General features: G+C 39.0%; 3 protein-coding genes across 6 annotated transcripts; all 3 read right to left on the minus strand.

The window, feature by feature from the left end:
* Positions 1–2,130: 2,130 nt before the first annotated feature.
* Positions 2,131–5,864, minus strand: LOC145495327 (potassium channel subfamily K member 15-like). The gene is made up of 3 exons (XM_081474919.1): positions 4,942–5,864; positions 3,429–3,773; positions 2,131–2,802 (listed from the first exon to the last, which is right to left on the minus strand). The coding sequence occupies exons 1-3, from the start codon at positions 5,258–5,260 to the stop codon at positions 2,414–2,416; spliced, it is 1,053 nt and encodes a 350-aa protein (XP_081331045.1). The 5' UTR covers positions 5,261–5,864; the 3' UTR covers positions 2,131–2,413.
* Positions 5,865–7,877: 2,013 nt separating this feature from the next.
* LOC145494470 (uncharacterized) lies at positions 7,878–9,301 on the minus strand. Its single transcript, XM_081473941.1, has one exon. The coding sequence runs from the start codon at positions 9,286–9,288 to the stop codon at positions 8,206–8,208; it is 1,083 nt and encodes a 360-aa protein (XP_081330067.1). The 5' UTR covers positions 9,289–9,301; the 3' UTR covers positions 7,878–8,205.
* Positions 9,302–11,522: 2,221 nt separating this feature from the next.
* LOC145494477 (androgen-induced gene 1 protein-like) lies at positions 11,523–20,783 on the minus strand. 4 transcript variants are annotated; one of them, XM_081473946.1, is made up of 6 exons: positions 20,506–20,775; positions 16,416–16,547; positions 15,836–15,937; positions 14,775–14,890; positions 13,236–13,390; positions 11,523–11,608 (listed from the first exon to the last, which is right to left on the minus strand). In XM_081473946.1, the coding sequence occupies exons 1-6, from the start codon at positions 20,656–20,658 to the stop codon at positions 11,535–11,537; spliced, it is 732 nt and encodes a 243-aa protein (XP_081330072.1). In that variant the 5' UTR covers positions 20,659–20,775; the 3' UTR covers positions 11,523–11,534. The 4 variants fall into 4 exon arrangements, 3 of the variants coding, with proteins under 3 accessions (XP_081330072.1, XP_081330073.1, XP_081330074.1); XM_081473947.1 differs by having other exon boundaries at positions 20,134–20,595; XM_081473948.1 differs by lacking the exon at positions 20,506–20,775 and adding an exon at positions 18,082–20,225.
* Between the last annotated feature and the right edge of the window lie 84 nt (positions 20,784–20,867).

The following is a 20,867-nucleotide window of genomic DNA, read 5'->3' on the forward strand; positions in this document are numbered from 1 at the left end:
CTGTCTTTGTTTATAGCAATTCGCATTTGCTTTGTACACAGTGTCGAGTGTCAAATAAAAATAGCCGGCACATTCAAACAAGTCATGATCGTTTGCATGCCCACTGAGACAACCAAGTAGCGTAGTAGACAAGTAGCGGGATCAATCGACAAAATATTTGACGAAAAGTCATTTTAAAAGCAATAATGATTTTTAAAAAAATGGAATTTTTCCAATAGCGTTAGTCAGGTCTCGAGTCGCTCCGTGTAGCTTTCGGTATTAGCATACCGTAATTTCCTTATAGTCCAGCTAAACAAGTAATCTTTGCCCATCCCGGCCCTCAAATGTTCCACAAACAAATGTTTTTAAATGCTCTTGGGAGGTCTGCATATTCCCAAGAGTTTTACAACAATAGTTTATGCAAAATTTGGGGGCAAACAGAGTGAATTGCGAGGAATTGGAAAATGGAGAACGGAAGCAACTTATTCAAGCATACATGTTGAATTTGGTTGTTCAAACGATGGATAAAGCTAAGTTCATAAAATAACTGAGATACTACTCGCGCGCTCATTGGTCGATAGGTGTGTTTAGATGAAAATAAGTAAATACGGTTGTGACGTTTTAGTTTCGCGCGTATTCTTGAGAAATATTTCATGAAAGTAATAGAGCACTTTTTCCGTGTTTCCATAGCCTCATCTAAACACTTGGCGGGGGGGGGGAGAATTCTTGAAAGTTATGTAAATCCTCGACTGCGTCTCGGGTTTGCGTAACTGTGTCGAATTCTCCCAACTCCTCGCGTGTTTAGATGAGGCTGAGCAAACACGGAAAAAGTGCTCTATTGCTTTAAAAATGTTGTGAGAACATTTATCCCCTGGATAAGGAGGATGTTATACGGCGGTAGGAAGATATGAATTTCATTTTCGAAAGCAAAAACAACATTTTACCAACGAGTGTAGCGAGGGGGTTAAATATTGTTCTTGATACGAGAAAATAAAATTCGTAACTTAAAGCCCCCGTACAATTTTCTTTTTATTATATGGACAAACTGATAATTAGTTTAAACAACCCAGAAGATGTGGGAAATCACGTCATCAATATCCTCACTAGCTAGTGAGGATATACGCCTCTTGGGTCTCGGATGTAGTTTACAAGTGGTGTATCTTCCAGTAAGACAGTCGTGTCCGTATAATTAAGTTGATTTATGCGGTGGATAGCTCATACATCCTTAGACAACTAAGCCCAGAAGGGTTTCTACTTGTGCAGACCAGTCGAAGGTTTTAATTTGAAATCTTCTACTGATTATTGGACACGCGGTGGCCTCATGGTTAGTGCGCTCGCCCCGGATCAAGCGGTCCGCGTTCGAGCTATAGGCTACTCTCACAGTGCCTTAATGGGAAATGGATACCGGTACGTAAATTTAACACTGGGGGATTAAACTCCGATGGACTGACATCTCATCCTGGGGGGAGTAGAAATACCCCCGGTCGCTTCATGCTACAGAAACCGGAGATAAGCGCCGGTCTTATGGGCCACTTGGCTCGTATACCGACTTCACGTATTGATTTCTGGTCCCCGCCTCAGGTCTAGCCTTTGGATTTTTAAATACACAAAAAAACTTATGTTCGAGCCTTGGCCAGGGTCATTGTGCTGTGTTCTCCACTAATACACTCCACTCGTAAAGCACCTTTCTCGGGACACACAGGTGTATGCGCGGGTTATAGACCCAGCGTGAGGTCAACTTGAGAAGGCTGGATTATTGGCCAAGTTTCTTTATTTGCTTGTTTATGGAAGAAAAACAAAAACAAAAATAGAAAGGGAAAGGAGAGAAAGAACAAACCTGAGAAACGTATCGCAAAGTTAGAAATTTATTACGTACAAAATTTAAAGAGCGGCATTAATCAAAAATAAAGCATTCTTTAAATGACAATCACTGGCTAATCTTTGAGTAATAGCTAGTTTTCGTCGAATATTTGGCTTTGTGATGCTAAAAAATACAAACCTATAATTATAACAATTTCAATCGTTTCTATTACTATTATTTTATTTATCTTTGGAGGTGAAGCAAAGATATTGTAATTAACTAAGTAAAGATAGAAATGCATGGAAACAAGGCTGCTGAAGAAGCTGAAAAGAATTATAAAATATCTGGAATTTTGAATAATTTCTGTTCAGCTCGGACAAATCGTTTGACTCCACTGATTTTGATCAGGATAGCTATAGGTTTGAAAAAGGTCAGTGAATTTTTACTACCTAGATATTAACATGTATTTCTTTTCCTCAGCCTGGGCTAACACTTTTTTAAGATACCCCTTGCTTCTGTTTCGATATTGGTTCCTAGAGCAAAAGCTACTTAAATTTGTCTTCAATTTGATTCAAAACTGAAATTCATTTTAAAATATTATTTAATTTTAAGACTTAGTTACCAGCTATCAGACTACCGGTTTCCTTCCACGTTTTGAATTGGTTCTTTTTCGTCGACAATTTTTTCTTCCAGAGGAGTAGAAATCGTGGCCTGACTAGATTTATTTTCATATGCTGTCCCACCAGCTATATTAATGCTTCCACTTTCTACATCTTCTACATTTATCCTTGCCTCCGGGCCCTCAGTTGCGTTCCGTTTTTCTTCGCGCATGCCCTCCGGTGAGTCCGCTGTATGTTTATCTGAGGCGCCCAGATATTTGCTAGATGGAAAATTGACTCTGAGTTCTTCTGAGGCAGTTAAAACTGACGTGATAATGGAGAAGAACATAGAGACTCCTAAAAGAACAACCACAGCTCGCAGAAGTTCCATTATGATGTTTCCAGGATCAGTGGGAGCTTGACCTGATAAAGAAGATTGACAGACAGCGATATATAATTTGCAAATAAACATTGATTACGGCCATATAAGTCGCTGTGGCCTAAAACTGGTTATGGCGAACTGGATTCCGGATCGAACGGTCCTGGACCAAGCCCTGGGCTAGGTCATTGTGTTGTGTTCTTGGACAAGGTACTTTACCCTTACAGTGCCTCACCCCACCCATATGACTTAGATTTTGCACTTGGCGGAGCGTTTCTTAAAGCCAACAGCCACAAAAGCCGCGTTGTGTAAATAGCCAAATGGTCAGCTTCCCACCATTTGGGATTCTTAATAGTTTATGTTCTAAAAATGAACGAGCAACCAGGATAAGACATGTTCAAAATTTAAAAAAACGTTCTCTGGTTAAAATAGTTTAAAATTACTAGAGCTTTCGTTTGCCAATCTGCAATCTTTGACTAATAGATTTCCAATTACTATTTGTCACAGATTGCAATCTGGCAATCGAAAGCTTTAGTTTATGTTCTTTTTGCAATATTTGTTTATTTATTTACAGTGTCCCCAATTAACACAACAGTACAAAATACATTGGACACTTAAGTTTATTTCCCAAATAATTGAAATGTTAAAAATTAATTTTTGTACTCCTCACCTCCGTTCGGTACCAAGTCTCCAAATCCGATTGTAGAAAAGGTGATAAAACAAAAATATACTCCTTCTAGAAAGTTCCATTGTTCTTTCTGCAAATAAAGAAACGCTCCCACAAAGAGCATAACTATAAGAACAAGCAATGTCCACATTAGAGTTTTCGTTGCTACTTGCTGTGGTTCACGCTTGAGCAGTTTTGTCTCTACCAAAAAATGAACGTAGCTTATAAGATGATTGACACGGTCCCCAATGTGTCGCAGTACCATGAGATTTAGAGGAATTCCAAATAAGGCGAAAACCATACAGAACACGCGGCCGCCAACGGTACTGGGAGCCAAGTGACCATAGCCTGTGGAAGAGAAGAGAGAGAAATGGGATCGAGCAAACAGTTATTTGAAGGATAGTTACAGTTGAACCCCATTATATTTCGAACTCTCGGAGGAAACGAGAAATAGCTCGAAATAGTGGGAGAGTTCGAAATAGCTGATAATTAATGACCGAAGATTAAATCCAAGGCAAATGCTTTTGAGTCTCAAATAACGGAACGTTCGATTTAGCGGGGTCCAACAATGTATAATTATCGTAATAAATCCAAAAGTTGGTCATGTGGACTATGAGAAGTTATTTTTTTATTCAATGGATATGCGAGCGAATAACTTGAAAGCTGAACAACTGCACATGTCCGTATAACGTGCCAACAGTTTTCGGTCGCGATGCAAGCGGTAATTCAACTTCAGTGATCTGTGCTTACTCAATGTTTTAGGATAGAAGAAAATGAAACTTTTAGTCTTGATGTGTTAATAATTTTCGCTGAGCTTTGATCTTTACAGTCTCGTTCTTTTTCAAAGCATGCTTGCATTACGCTATATTTCTACAATAACAACAGAATATTTGAATCCGCTAATCATTGGCGGGAGAATTTTGTTCACTACGGTGTGTGACTGGCCACCTAAAATAATATATTTATATCGAATTTCACAATGAATATTAACGTCGTTTTTAGCGTTCATATTTATTGTGGAATTTATTACTAAATTTTCGCTCATTAGAATTTCAATCAAAAATAGATAAAATGGATTTACAAACAAATAAAAAGACGAGTAGAACATAGGTTAACAAAAATCGCCCTGTCGCCATACTGATCATAATATTTAACGAACCATTTTAAAAACAATCACAATATAGTACACTGGAATAACGATTCCTCGAACTCTTGACTTTTCGAACCTCCCAAAGCTCGAACCAAAAGTTGTTTCCTAGATCCCCTCAATCAAACACGCTGATTTTTTTTCCCCCAAATAAAATCGGGATTCCACCATTCCAGATAAGCTTCACTGCTCACAAATGTTTTCACCAAACAAAGACAATAAATGAATGAGATAAATTAATGTTTACTGATTTTGCTATCGCTAGAAGGCTAACTATAACAAAATCACTTATTACCTAGATAGGTGCGGTATCAAGCTTTAGATTTCTTTATATATAAGACTGGCAAGTGAATAAGCCAGAGACCTTACCCACAGTTGTAACAACACTCCATGTAAAATACACTGAAGCGTAGTATGTCCATCTGGAGGTACACCATTGATCTGGGTCGCCACCACAACGGTGCTTCACAGCATTTTCAACCTTCTCCACCAAGAAATCAAAATCGTCCGGTGTCATATTGTGCTTTTCCAAGAACAATTTCTTCACAGAATTCAACTGCTGTATCTCGAACTTATCATTTTCGTTTTCAAGCACTTGGAACACAACGGCGCCGGATAAAAGATAGATTCCTAGTAATGCTGCCAGACAGATTAGTCGCTTGGTGTCCGTCGTGAAATTAAGGGCCATAAGCCTTCCATTGCCTCGAAGTTTGAGGCTGGGACGTCAAGCCGTAAAATAGAAAACTATTTCATTATCCGTACCGCGGGGTCATTGAATGTGTTGGCGATGTTCTGGCGCGACTGCGCATGTGCAGTCTGTCATTTTCAACGCCTCTTACAATAAAGCACCAATTTTGCCTGGTACCTGTGAAAGCAAAATGGCGGGTTGATCGAGGCGAAACGGAAGGCAAATAGACTTACAAGTAAAACGGTTTGAAATGATTATCGCTTTAAGTGAAAGATTCAGAGTCCAAGTCGTTGATATTCTTGACTGAACAAAAAATCGTTTTTCAATTTAATTCGTCTACAAAAAGGGCAAACTGCGTATGAAGGCTTCAGCACCAATGATTCCGTGTGCCATGTTCGGACAATCATGTATTTAGTCGAATGCATGTTCCTGCGAACGTTATTTGTTTGCCTAGATGAGACGAATAAAATCGTGAGAGACTGAAAAATTTTAAACACTTCTGTGGATTTAAATTTTCTGTTTGGTAAGCTTATATTCCCATGCAGCAAAAATTTCAGACAAACTTTGAATTATTATCAAAGTAAAATTAACGTATTAAATCCTCGCCACTGTATTTCTAAGCCACTAATGTACGCTGTCGTAAAAATTCTCCTCTACTGTTTACAAAATTTAAAAAAGGCTTTAAAGTGTGCAATCTACTGCCGATTTAGCAGATACGAAATTTGCATGCGACATGCGTTTGCTGACATCACTGGCTACTTCATGCTTACAGACACGAACTGCTAAGTCTAAATTAAATCAAACATGCTCCATTGACTGTCCTTAGGTACCATACGGACATAGGTTGACAAGATTTGTTTGGCTCTGCCAAAATGTCGACAAATTTTGTCTCCACCGAACTCTGAATTTGGTAATCGCGTACGCACTTGAAAACACTAAAATATTTGATAACCACAGGTGTCAATCACGTTGAATGTATAGACTCTAAAAAGCGAGACCAAATTTACTTGATTTACATTTTCAATTAGATTAAAGCCTGCAAATTGTAAAATCTGACAGCTGGTTTTGACGCTTGACAAAAATTTGTCCTGCTCCGAGGCAGGACGACGGCGCTTTTGAAGGTTGGTACGGCTTTAGAAAATTTTGGTGGGAAGGAAAACACCGTACGCACTTGTAGAACGGAAGTGATGACAAATATTTTTACAAAATAAACAAAAACTCTCCTAGTGCGTACGAGCCCTTATCTAAGAAGACGGCAATACCTGTCAGGCGTAAACTACGTGTTAAATGTGCCCGTTGACGTCAAAAAATATTCAAGAAAGAGGTTCGTTTCATAATTTTGTGGGCGCCAAATCGACTAAAAATACATTGTACAAGAGCAAGAATTTCGTTTGTTTTATGCGTCTTCCAAACACAAAGTTCTCTACATGTAAAAAGGTCGGGATTTTTTCCTCTTTTTTATATGCGGCCGAAAATGAGGCCTAAGTTATACATGCATACAACAGTTGTAGGGGGAAAACTCCATCCAGGAAAAAGTTTCACCCATGCTGTCAGTAAATACATTTTCAGTCATGCAAAGCTGATGACTATGTACAAAACAAACTCCCAAGATGTAGGGTAATCTCTGATGACGTCTTGTTTACATTTTTCCTCATTTACATACGACTTTGCGCAGAGAAGGCAAAACGCTGGACACGAATTGACCACAAACATTTAAGAGCTTGTGAAACTTGTAATTAGTGAAAGTTTTGGCTCTTTGGGTGTAATGTTCGAGGAGAAATTGGTTTTCAAAAACTGTAAATTTTGTGCGTGGCAAAAGCGCTATTATGAGGTTTAAAAGCCGCATTGCACAAAAAGCATTCAATACATTGCTCAAATTCCTTGGGACAGTAAATCACGAGCTAGAACGTTTTAGTTTTTGCCCAGTACTATCAGCTGTCCTACTGGACTGATACTTTAGAGATTTTGAACTCCACACGGTTTATTTTCAACACTTTTTCTGTGTTTGTCATTTTTGTTTTTTTTTTTGTATTTTGTTTTTTGTTTTTTTGTTGTTTTTTATATGTAATCGAAAATATTACAAATTTCATTTTAAAAAAAAAACGTTTTTCTGCTGCACTGTCTCACGATTATTGCAGGCTTGGGTACCATGGACAAAATATTAAATTCTCATCGCAGATTGCTATGCATTTCTTTAAAACTGGTTCGGAGAATTTGGTAGTACATCAAAACGATCTCTTCAAGTTAATCATTTTTTTCTTATTCTCACCACCCATCTTCTTGAGAAATGAGATTTGATCACTTTAATGTCACGGTTTACATCGTGGTGTGCGTCCGTTTTCAATCTTCTTGTGAAAGCATTCCCTGTACACTCTTTTTTTTATACAAGAATATGCTTTATAAGGATATCGAGGCTGAAATTTACGAAATTTTACTGAGAATAATATTTTAAGAATAAACCCGAGGCTGGAATTGTCAAAAGAATATAATTTTGTGTTGAAAATTTGTAAATGTAACATTACTGTGTTTTTAACGATACCGTATAAAATTTTTCCTTTCTCAGCTCTAAACGGTAAAACTAGCCAAAAAAAAAACAAAAATCAAAAACTAGCCGTATGTTCGATGCGAACAACATTTCTGTAAGAAGTTATGTGTGTCAGTCATATCTGGTTTTATTGCCTGTAAATTGGATCCAAAATTACTTAACTTCAACGCCATCGCCAATCCCATGTACTGATAGGACAGATAATCTGACATTTTATCGGCATAGTCCACTCTGTATTACTATAATCTAACAATATTCACAAGAATATTTCGGCCCAAAATCGGCAGAAAAATGAGAATATTTAGCCTGCGCCGGAAAAGCAGTTTTCTGAAAAAAGAAAAAAGAGTGTATTTATTTCTCGGATTTTGTAGCTTCGGACATCTTTGCAGAGGTCACGTTATTAAAGTTTCGTGTCCCACACTTCACAATCAATATCGAAAACGTCTGTTGGATTATCAATGCCCATACCAAAATCGTCGGGCAGATTTTCATCTGTGAACGTTTCAATGACTTGTCCATTTGTGGGACTAACCTTGGACCACTTTCGTAGCACTGCAGTAGTTTGCAAGGAGTTTGGAGTTTTTGGACTCCTTGGGGAAACTTCCACCGTGTCCTGCCTTCTGAGAAACAGAACTTTGAGCGAGCGTCGACATTGAGGAATGCGAAACGTGTACGTAAAGGGGTTACAGGCGGCGTTTATAAACAGAAAAGGTAGCGAAATGCGGCGACATGCCACGAGCCATTCCCCATTACAATGTGAACAGTGGGCCTCAATTAGTGTCATTAAGTAATATGGCGAATGTGATAAAACAAGGAACAGGACTATTAAAATGGCAGTAAAGGCAAACTGTTTGTCGATGTCGATTCTCTTTTCAGCGGCGGCGGAAAAGGAACTGTCACTTGTGTCCGAGCTCATGGAACAAACTCGTTTTCTGTAGCCACGCAACACTCTGAGAAGGGCGAAGTTAAAAATCAACACTGCGATCAGTGGGAATGTCATATTCAAATGAAGCTGCAACACGGAATAAATTCCCTCAGGAATGCCAGTCAACTGGAGCAGGCAAAATACGAGTGAATATGCTACGATGCAAACTGCGCACAACAGCGTTTTTCTACCGCTTGCCGTGGCGCGGTAATAAAACGGCAGCGTTACGGCGATTAAGCGTTCTACCGAGAGGCCCATGACAAGCAAAGTGCCATTGTTTATGGAAAATAAACCAATGACACTTTCAAAGCTTCCAGTCACTGGTGTTCTTTCTTGAATTGTTTTGCAAGAGATTTCGTTGCGAATGTGTAAAGTCCCTATAACGCAACCGGTTAAGAAGTCTTGCACTGCCAGTGCTGCGATTAAAACTGAAATTGGCTTTCGAAAGCAGCGTAGCGGGTCTTTGTACATCACATAAAGGAGAACACCATTAGCAACCATCGCCAACATGGACAATATTCCAGCCATTGCGGCAGAGCAAATACAGATTGCAAGCATTGAAGCCGTGTCCACTTCAAATCTCACAGATGAGGGAGATTTCACAATCTCGTAGTTTTCGTGCGCCGAGAGACGAATAGTAGCCGATGAAACAAGTGCGGTATTTCATCTAGACGTAATCATTTCATTTCCACTTGTGCTTGGTTCATTATTCTGCCACTGACGACAATACATTAATTCAAAGTATTTCAAAATTTCAATTACACGTATTACTGAACAATTGGCCTGTGTTCCTGGCAATCAACACGCTCCGCTGAACTCGGTTTTGTTCTTCAATTTTCAAAAGATTGTTATGAATCATGTATCGATGATTACCTGCGAGACAAAGACAAAAACGTTCAGATATCAAGGCCGTTCATCACAAGGATTAAGGCGGCTCGGTGCGAAGATAGCAAAAATATAACGGTTGCTTGGTAAACCGTTAGAAACAATAGCCAAATTGTACTTATATTCAAAAGTACCGTCTTCTTGTTAGAAAGAAAACCATTTGTATGCAACGATATCGCGTGATGGTTCATTGGAAAAACATCAATCGCTTTTTCTCGTCAGCTTAATTACTGGTAACTTTTCAAAGATTTATTTGCGTGTCTCGGCGATTTGCATGACAGTAGATGTTACCACTTGAAAAAAACCAGGTGTGTAAACTGATACAAGTGATTGGTAAAACGGTTTGGAAAATTAAACCTCATAGACCTTCGTTAATGGTTCGTTAATAAGTCCCACACGCTTTCCTTTCTTTCTTTTTTTTATTATTTTTTTATCGGTAATCTATAACACAACAATTAAGTTCCTCGGGGTGAACTACTGGTAAAAGAAACCATAACCAGACAGAGAAATTCAAGCCCCAAAAAAATAGAGATATTTGGAACACAATTCAAAGACTTCGTTTTCCTAGAGAGAGCACTAGTGGGGCTTGTGGTACCCTAATGATGTTCAATCATGATAAAATCTTTCCGAAAATATCTATATAAACTGTGGCGATTTTCCAGCAAAACGCTTTGTTATAATTCTGTAACTCTGTATCGCCAATCAGAATGCATGTCTGCTGATAGTCAACCGTGGCTTCTAGTGGACAATGAGTAGTCCCTCTTTCGCTTAGTCCGTCTTGCGTTACGCGAAAGAAAACTGCAAGTGAAAAATTGGCCGCGCGAAATCCTCGGGCCAAGAAGCCACGATCGCGCGCTTCTCGTCCCCAGGATTTCACGCGGCCATTTCCTCGCGGTTTATTTACGGTCTCGCTCGACGGACTAAGCGAAAGAGCGACTACTCGAAGTCTAAGAAATGATCGGAAAGGTCACATTTAAATAAAACTTCATCGATGGTCATTTTGTTTCTCATACTTTGTACATTCGTTCAAGAAATTACATTACATCGGACCATTATGAAATATTACAACAATCAGATTATTGTATACCATACATTGAGGTCAACAATAGATTTATCCATTAAATAGAGTCATATTAGATTAATAGAGTCATCATGTTCCACCAGATTATCAGAGCTAACTTTAAAAAAAATTTTTTTTTCAATTGAGTGTCGTAAAATCAAAATCAAAGTAATCACTCTAGCCAATCACAAAGGACATAGACAACCCAACAAACCAATCAAAACTCGAAGTAAAGACACGTTTCTGACGCAAAGCCCGGGAAAAGGCGTGCAAGTGAGTCACGTTTGGTTTTGGTATTACTTCTGATTGGATTAAAAAGGGGCGAGTTTTCTAAGTCAATCATGAAGCGTAGAAAAACCAATTACTTTTTCGACACTCAAATGAAAACCGCTCAAAAATAAATGTGTCCTAGTAAGAATTAATAATCGAACCAAAACCAGAGTAATTCTGGCCAATCAAAACACGCGCTAATAAAACTGCAGTGAATAAAATCAGAATTTAAAATGATGCGCGAGAGAATGTCACCTTTACTCCTGGTATTAAAATCAAAATTATTCTGAGTGCTATCGTACACCTATCCATAATTCTTCATGGAAGAATTCGGCTGTTAAACGTTTTCTTTGAGTTGATCAGATCCTTCTAACTGCCTGTAGATTCTATATCTGCCCGTAGAAACTGTTTAAACAATTTTTAACTAAAAGAAAGTTTAAGAAGTGAAACGCCCACAAGGGTTATATACCTAGATCTTACTTAGGTTATCAATTAACATTTGCACTGCGATGGGCAAATAAATAATCAGGGAAATAGAATCAGAACTAAAAAATTAACAAAAGCTGTACTTAAAGATACAAGGTGCATTCTAATCTGCTTTCTTCACTTTCTTTCTGGCGCCTTCTTTTGGATTCGAGTTTGTGGATTTCTGTTCTTCTCCATCTGTGATACAAACAAAACAGTGTTACACAACAAAACGAGGTAATTCAATTGATTTAAACTATGCTTAGCGGAGGCGAGGTGGGCTCATGGTTAGTGTGCTTGTCTCCGGTTCGAGCCCTGGCCGGGGACATTGCATTGTATTCTTGGGCAAGACACTTTACTCTCACAGTGCCTCTCTCCACCCAGGTGCATAAATGGGTACCTGCGAATGTAATGCTGGGGGTAACCCTGCAATAAACTAGCATCCCCTGTAGGGGGGGGGGAGTAGAAATACCCCTAGTCACTTCATGCTACAGAAACTGGAGATAAGCGTCTGCCTGATGGGCCTCTTGGCTTGTATACAGATTTTACTCTTTTTGTATTCCGAATGCACTTTTTCGTGGGCCTATTTTCAGGGAAGGGAATCTTCACCAATCAGGAAGAAATATTGTATACTAGAAATATTTTTTTTAACATGTACAAAATTATATTAACAGTTTTAGGCTTATAAATACTATTTGGATGCAATCTTATAATTAGCTCTTATTAACCGAGCTGGAGGTCTGTATGGGAGAATCTTGACCGAGGTTGTGAGTACAGACCGAACGCAGTGAGGTCTGTACACACGACCGAGGTCAAGATTCTCCCATACAGACCGACTTAGCTCGGTTAATAAGATGTTTATTATATGGCAAAGAAGAAAACTTTAATTCGTTTTTAATTTAATGTAACTGGTTTGCTGACAGTTTGCTTGCGAACGGCGATGAGCTTAACTTAAACCCGCCGAAATTTGCTCGTCCTCTTTACTTTTTTTGTCATCAGGCTTTTTGGCACTTCCATAAATGATTGAGAAGAAAATAAAAGAAAATGGTGAACATTTTTGTATTTTAGTTTGCTACTTTTTCAACGCAAAATGGGACCGGTCTAGCTAGATGCCGGTCTAGATGGGAAAATCTAGACCGCGGTCAATATCTATTTCAACCAGTCAAATTCGTGAATTCGGTAGTTCCCAGTCTTTGTGAGACACAGCCATATAATACGTCTACAATATATAGAGATTAGTACATGATGGGCGTGCATAGATATGGAATTTCTCTTCAAGTGTTCAACTTGATATCTCACAAGTGGTATATTTTCCAGAAAAGCACTCATGCCTACATAACAAAATATGATATTAGCAAATCATTGGTTTATACTTTGCAGTGGTTATATTTATTCTGGAATTGTCTTCTGCAATGTTTAAGCTAAGGGGGTTATTTTCCAGAAGCATGGGGAGGGGAAAGGTTAATATTTTAAAAAATGTTAACTAAAGGCAACTGATTTGTCATCTAAAGTAACTAAAACAATTACCTTATACGAATTTCTACGCCTTTCAATAACCCAAGAACTCGGAAGTCCAAAAGTTAACTAACGATTGCTTTTTTTCTCTGCTGTCAATCAAACAAAAAAACAAACAAAAAGGATAGAAAATTACCAATTGCAATTCACAAACTTGACCTTTTGAACCCATTAAAATAAAGCAAGCTTCTGCTTCCTGAGAGGTGTGCTAAAAGGATTGACGGCAACAACAGTGATTAACTGAGCAGAGTTCATGTATCATTGAAAGATGCAGTAAAGCTGCATGTGACACTTACTAAGTCTCTCTTACCTCCCCATATAAACAGTGTCATCCACTTCCCCAAGAAGTAGAAGAAGACAAGAACGCAGAAAGACATTGAAAAGAATGCTGCTCTAAAAGAATTGGGCATGATGCGAAGGAATGGGTAAACCCAGAATTCTGCTGCATATGCAATCCACATGATCCTAAAAGAATAATTTTTCCTCTGTTAGTAAAGTGATTGGGTAAAGCCTGCAATCAAGAGGCATGGTGGCCTCACGGTTAGTGCGCTCGTCTCTGGATCAAGCGGTCCGGGTTCGAGCCCTGGCCAGGGACATTGCATTGTGTTCTTGGGCAAGACACTTTACTCTCACGGTGCCTCTCTACACAGGTGTATAAATAGGTACTGGCGAACCTAATGCTGGGGGTAACCCTGTGACGGAGTAGCATCCCACCCAAGGGGCAGTAGAAATACTCCTAGTCGTTTCATGCTAAAGAAACCAGGATAAGCTCCGGCCTGGTGGGCCACTTGGCTCGTATGCAGACTTTACCTTTTACCTGCAATCTTGGAGTATTTCTACGAGTTCCCTCAGAGTTCAAACTTCAGACTGCCTAAACTGACTACAGTGTACCAAACCATTGAGATACTTAGCTATGCATCAACATGAAGCTGGTAAATAAATTAATTTAACTACTGTAGCGAGTTTGTAAAGCTGATGTCTCGAGCATTATAACAATAATAATAACTTTATTTAATGAGGGAAACACTTAACAGTCCTGGACTGAGAAACCTGTGGCTCTCACCTAAATTACAGCAATAAAAAAACTACAAAGCACTACCCCTTCATTAAACAAATTGACCAACTGACCGACTGACTAAACGAACAAATGACCCATCTGACTGACTAACCGACCAACTGACTGACCGGCCAATCAACCAACTGACCCATTGGACCAACAGACAGACCAACTGACTGACTGCCCCCCTGGAGAGACCTCCATATGAAATGATTGGGGATGCACATCAGAACATTTGAACTAAACCCCTAATTAAAAGGACACCAATCAAGGTGTGGCCCAAGTTTTATTTGCCCCCTAATAGATAGCACTTCAAACGGAACTGACAGCATTTTTTTTTATTTCATCAAGTGCATTCTAAAAGATACTTTGACCGCTAAAAGAATCCTCAGTGGGAAAAAAGATGGCGACTGGTACATTTACCCGTAGTTCTTAGCGCATGAAAACCTAAACAAAGTTCATAAAAACATACAGAAACGTTATAAAATATTCAAACCTAGGCTACTTTTAAAATATCCTTAGCACAGGGACAAATATTGTAATTATAAGGCTTTCTTTGTGCCTTTTGGGCTGTGTTACGTTCACTAGGCATTGTGGTAAAATGTACAACCACCATCTTTTTTCACACGGTGGATTGTGGTGCACTGAACATCCTAAGTGAGCACAAAATCCTTGACTTACATCCTTAACTTTCCCTATGGGAGTCACCCCCCCCCCCCCCCGCCTGCACCCCGAGCTTACTGAAGCAGCATTTATTGATAAACTTTACGCCCAAAAAAGTTGCAGACCAACCATATAAGATACACCACACCAAATGTGGCCAGCAGACCCAAGCCAACAAGATTCCTGGGATATTTGTGCCGAATGAAGGCACCTTCTATAATCACAAAGACAGCACACCATGTATGCTGAAAAACAAAAAAAATCAGAAAAACTTAGAGCATTTCCACAACAATTTTTTCATTAATTAACATTAAATTTTACAAAACAACCTTGGTGACATTTTAACAAAACCACCTTTGCACCTAACCCCTGACCAGACTTTAAGATGTTCGGGGGCTTTGGAATTTGTGCCTGAGTAGTTTCTTGATTTTAATCCCCATCCACCCCCTACAGAACAAGAATATTTCACAATACACTAAGGAAAGAGACTATACATGTACATGTATACAGTCTTGACTTGTACACAACATCCAGGTGGCAGGTGCAGTGGCCTCATGGTTTGTGCATTTGACTCCGGATCGTTTAGCCCATGTTCAAGCCCCCAGCCAAGGACATTGTGTTGTGGTTTTGGTCAAGACACTTAACTCTCACCATGCCTCTCTCCTCCCAGGTGTATAAATGGGTAACGGGAAATTTAACACTGGGGATAGCCGTGCAATTGACTAATTAGCATCCTGTCCAGTCGGGCATAGAAATACTCCTTAGCCTGTAATGCAGGCGTATTTTGGCGAGCGATCGAGCGCATTTTGACTAAGTGAGCACCATCTTGGATTCAAACTCGTAAGAGGCTTGGGGAGAGATGAAAAGGTGTCCTAGGGAGTGGGTGTTAGGCTGAAAGAGGAGTAACGGGGGAGGGGGAGGAAAAATACGTTGTTTTCTTCCTCTTCTTCCCCACCCCCCTCCCCGTCCACTTTTTCTAAACCAGTATGGCCGCAAATCTACTCGATCACTAGCTAATACTGCTATAAAACGCCTGCACTGCAGGCTAATACTCCTTGTCGCTTCATGCTACAGAAACTGGAGATACTGTAAGTGCCAGCCTGATGGATCCCCTGGCTTGTATGCAGACTTCACCTTAAATGACATCCAGTGAATATTTGTGCTATTAAATAAAAACATTTCTTACTTACCAAAAGGTGATTCAACCATGGTGGAATTATCGCATCCATTGCAACAGGAAAAATTAAATTTCTGTCAATCATATAGATACCCCAAAAGGTGGCAGCTACAAACTGAAATAGAAAGCAATATAACACAAGAAGCAATGAAAATTAAGTAACAAATTCACCAGAGGAAAAGAATTAGGCTCAATTTCTGCCACTCTGCATTCCTTCTCAAGAAGTGCCAGTGTTAGAATGTTTCATATTTAAACAATCAGCTCTCAATAGCAGTTGTAATTATTTCCTTAAGCAGAGGTTCACATGCCCAATATGTTTTACATTTAATAAATATTTGACCTTAAAAGTGTTGTCACTAAAGAGAGATTCTAATAGAGTGATTCTATTATACTGAAAATTTTGGTATATTGAAATTGCCATTGCTTTAATACAAGAGGTCATCACATTAATAAGGGTGGACTGTGTTTACGGACACCACCTGAGTAACCAATTTATTATCAACAAACTTCTATGGCCTGTTCTTCAGTGGTCATTTTAACAGGGTTTCACTATTATTATAGTCCACTGTTGTTTACATTTGATCAATTCTTACCACACCAAGAGGAAATGCTAGTGCACAAAACACTGTATCACGAAGTCTGACAAGCCAGTTGTCTTCATGTCCCTTTAAAAGAGTCAGAATATCGGCACAGGGAGCAATAATAAAGTATATCAACTGGCAAACCTGAAAGAAATATAAAACAGTTATAAATAATTATAATACCAATAGTGACTAAATAGAAATTTAAAAACAACAAAAGCCAAGAAGTTATTTTCACTTCTACTGCTAGGAATGGTAAAATCTCAACTGATGAAAAGCCAAGTATGATTGAAAAATCTTTCATTCCATTAAGACAGGATTTATTTTACAGGATATAAAATAAGTTTCAGATGTATTATTATCCACGAGTCAAGGTAGACAGAGGTATAATTTTGTCTCCTGCGATGAATAGCAGGAGGGAGTACTCCCAAAAATGGAACATATAGGGAGGTTTTGCCCAGGAGGGGTATTTACTCCTTCCAGACTGAAGCTATATAAAAAGGTGGCAACATCTTTGAAGAACAGAAGAGGAACAACATTTGAAAACCTGTTCCAAATATCTCAATTATGCACAATCGGCTACTGATTAAGGGTTACAATGTATCTATCTTCTGTAGATATCATCCTCATACCTAGAGGCTGCTCTCCTTTTGGTCAGCACCAAGAATCGCAACCTCTGGCCAAACCCAACTTTCCGACCATGTGCAGAGCACTCGTTTCGTATTCTCAGCCAATTGATCAGATTTGTAAGATTTGATGGGAAGTCTGTAAATTGCAGACTTCCGGTGTTGTTTATTTATTTATTTTATTTTATTAAGCTTCGGCCTACTATTACACATAAAGAAAAAGAAAAAGAAGAGGAAGCAAAAGAAAAAAACAAAAACAAAAACAAAAAACAAAAAACAAAAAACAAAAAAAAACAGACAGCAAAACAAAAAACAAAATGGCCAGGGGAGCCGCTACAGCTTAGCCAATTACAGCATACTCAGAAAATTGGGTCCGGCCTGAGGTTGCAATTCTTGGTGCTGACCAAAAGGAGCGCAGCCTCTGAGGACAAGAATGCCATAGATATGTGAAATGGATACCATTTGCTATGTCCAGAGCATGCGTGAAAGGGTTACCTTTTCTATTAAAAACAGTATATAGGTGAGGTTTTGGACCTCGGAAAACAGAACCTCCCCCATAACAACACTGTTCAGTAGTTTACCTGACCCAGGGTTTTCAATAAGTTTCAAAATAGCCATCTGAGCTAACTAAAGTAGGTGGCAAACTGATGAATTTTTTTAATAATTTGAGTGAAAATACAGACAAAGTAGGCAGTGGTAAGAGGAAAATTCTGACAAAGTAGGCAGCGATTTTCGCCGGTTGCCGGCTTCTAATGAAACCCCTGCTGACCCCTCCCTCAAGATTTGATGCATAATTATTGGTATGTCTCATATGTGCAGATGTTTCCAGCGACTATTGACCCAGGGGAGATTATCTGTATCTGGGGATAGAAGATTGCCTTCACTGATCATTTATCAAATGAATTACATGTATTGATAAGGTCACCTTTACAACTCCTTTAACAAACGACAAAGCATGCATCCCAAAAGAATTGTCAATAGCTTTGAACTAATTAACAGGTCGGCAATTTTACTGAAATTTTAGTCGAACAGTCAGCTTTTATGTCTCTTACCAAATTTAAAAAGGTCAGATACTGAAAACGTCCTCCATACAACATTCTATCCTCTGTCACAATGTATGAGTCATGATACGTCCCATAAATATAAAACAATCTGCCTCCTAGATGAAACAGCACTCGGGAAACCATCATCTTTGATTTCCGTCTTCAACACAGGCTACAGCTATTGCACAATTTGACTTACTGCAGCCGGCATGACGCAGCAGGCAGCCATTAAACTTGTACCAGTTTAATGACTGAGGGGGGTAAATAGGTTTGCAGATCAACAGATATGGCTTAAAAAATCGCACAGTTTACAGACTTTTGCGATAAATTGAACAGATTGGCAGATTTCGAAAATAGGGCAGGTCACAGATCAACTGTGAATTTTGGCCTGGACTCTGGACTCTACCTGTTTTAAAGGTCGAATTGTGGATCCTCAGATAGGAAGTTCGGATCGTAGATCTTTGGTCAGCTAGGGTCATGATGTTAGTGTTTTAAACACTCGATTTCTTTTTCCGGACGAGACTTGATTATATAGATTTGGGTTTGGCATTGTTATTGGAATTATGTGATCCTTATCTTACAGCCAGTTTTTGCGACTTTGACGATGTTATCCACATCTACCAGTTTACCAATGAACTTTCATACAAAACTAAATGGCAAATTTGTTAAGATGAGGAATCGAGTTAATGTCTGATGATTTTCAAAATATGCAGAAGACCTCTGAACCTGTCCAAGACTATCCTGGATTGTCCACGGGTGTCTCAAATTAACTCCTGAAAAAATCCTGAAGCAGTTTTTATGGAAGAGAAACTTGTGTCTACATTCACTCTTTCCATATAATACAACAACCTTTCATATTTTTCATATCAACAAAAATTCACCACCATAAATCAATTTGAGAATCTGTTATAAACTCATGAAAATGTGCGCTTGCAGACCTGCCAAGTTTTTGCAAAATGAATGAATACTAGGGGGTAATCGTTGCCCCCCGCCATACGTTTCATCATAAAGTTTGGGCTCCCATATTTTCATGTGTTTGCAATAGGTTTTGTGAAACTTTGCATACTTACTCAGTTCAGCATTATAAATCAAGAGGTAAGCCTAATTTTTTTTGTTTGAATTTATAAAAATCAAAAAAGCATGACATCGTAGAAAAGGTCTCCACTCAGTGGTGTGCATTTTATCAGTGCTTTAGATAATGCTGTGATTGTATTGAATATCAAAAGCTCAAAATAAACGATCATTTCCTTCCCTTTTTCAGACCTGACCGAAAAATTGATACCTTATCTCAGACCTAGACTGAACTGCATCTCTTTCGGTTAACATTTGAAAAGGGCTTTAAATACCTCATGCTTATAATTATACCTCACTTCTCGATCAAGAGATGAATGACAGGGATGGAGTGGTTTTCAGCTGAGAGTTGTAAAACCAAAACCAAACCAATGACGAACCAGGTAGACTACTCAGCAAATATCAAACCGTAGTAAAACCGAAACCCATAGTCTGCAAGGGCTATTGACCCCTTGAGGGCAAAGAGTCTAATTGTTTTAGTATCACCCAACTAGTCGGACAGAAAACGTAATAATAAAATTAACAAATGCAAGTTGAAGAAATATTTATTTGGGAATAAAACGAAAGACAGCGTCACGCTCGATGGCGCCAATTTCGCTACTCGATGACTATTACTAATAGTCCCCTAGTAGCGTAGCCCATCAAAATGCAGGATTTGCATTAGTCCACTAGTTGGGTGATAGTAAACCCTATTACACACCAAAATGGTCGAAATGCACAACCTATTTCAGACTCAAAACCCATGCTATTTAATACTGCACATACTTTTAGGTTTACAAGAAGGAGTACCCACCCACCCAAGGGAAGAAGGGAAACTAAACAACCATCTTACATACTGTTGGAGTGAAAATACGCCACAGACATTTTTCAAACAATGCGGTTCCGGATTTGAACAAAAATATTCGCGGATTGACGGATTTGGCGAAAAAATGGCACGGATTGGCGGATCTGCATACCCATATTCACCCCTCTCATGACTAGATAACTCACCAAATTTAAAAATGTCAGATACTTCAGCCTTCCTCCATAACTCAATATATGCTCTGTCACAATTTGCATGTCGTAATATGTACCATAAATATAAAATATTCCACAACCTAGATGGAACATGCCACGAGGAACCACCATCTTTGCAAGATCTTGCAACCGTCGAGTGCTTACACACTCTAAAAGCCGGAAGAGCCGCCGATCGCAGTCCCCAGGCCACCAAACGCCCACAAATTAACTTTATTAACAAGAGGTCACCTCTCGGATGAAATTATTATTTTAACAAAAAAACAAAAACAGTTTTGCATTCCTTGGGCCGTGGGGTAAGCGTTCAACCGAGTGCCGATGTTCTCAAGTTAATTATAAATATCTTACCAGATTCAACACAGTTAAAAATCTCCATCTCCCACCATATCCAGCACGAGCAGACTCTACTTTATCGTCTTCGTAAAACGTGTAAGCAAAAAGAATTCCTCCAAAAACGTGAAAAACGATTCCTAACTTCCCTCCGGCTGCCGAAGAAGCCATGTTTGTTGTCCCTTACCGATGCCCCCTCAGTCAGTTGGTCTCAGTCGGTGAGACAATTGCACGATCATGTCACTAATTTTTCGAGATTTCAAAGGGATCCAAAAGTTATTTTAAGCGATTTTAATCGTTGAAAGCTCATGTTCAAAACGTGCAATAAGTTCTGAGTATCCGAGTATCAGGCCTTCCTAAGGCAGGGAGGGAGAGGAAGA

This window comes from Orbicella franksi, chromosome 8, assembly GCF_964199315.1.
Source record: "Orbicella franksi chromosome 8, jaOrbFran1.1, whole genome shotgun sequence".
Lineage (NCBI taxonomy): Eukaryota > Metazoa > Cnidaria > Anthozoa > Scleractinia > Merulinidae > Orbicella > Orbicella franksi.

What these genes read in the sequence shown, in the direction of transcription:
- LOC145495327 (XM_081474919.1), bottom strand. Translation starts at nt 5,260, where the DNA reads ATGGCCCTTAATTTCACGACGGACACCAAGCGACTAATCTGTCTGGCA. An exon ending in GAGTGTTGTTACAACTGTGG is followed by an intron (nt 3,774 to 4,941) that starts GTAAGGTCTCTG and finishes TCTCTTCCACAG; the next exon opens with GCTATGGTCACTTGGCTCCC. An exon ending in AGACTTGGTACCGAACGGAG is followed by an intron (nt 2,803 to 3,428) that starts GTGAGGAGTACA and finishes CTTCTTTATCAG; the next exon opens with GTCAAGCTCCCACTGATCCT.
- LOC145494470 (XM_081473941.1), bottom strand. Translation starts at nt 9,288, where the DNA reads ATGCTTGCAATCTGTATTTGCTCTGCCGCAATGGCTGGAATATTGTCC.
- LOC145494477 (XM_081473946.1), bottom strand. Translation starts at nt 20,658, where the DNA reads ATGGCTTCTTCGGCAGCCGGAGGGAAGTTAGGAATCGTTTTTCACGTT. An exon ending in CATGGTTGAATCACCTTTTG is followed by an intron (nt 14,891 to 15,835) that starts GTAAGTAAGAAA and finishes TTTGTTTTTCAG; the next exon opens with CATACATGGTGTGCTGTCTT. An exon ending in GGTGTGGTGTATCTTATATG is followed by an intron (nt 13,391 to 14,774) that starts GTTGGTCTGCAA and finishes TTATTCTTTTAG; the next exon opens with GATCATGTGGATTGCATATG.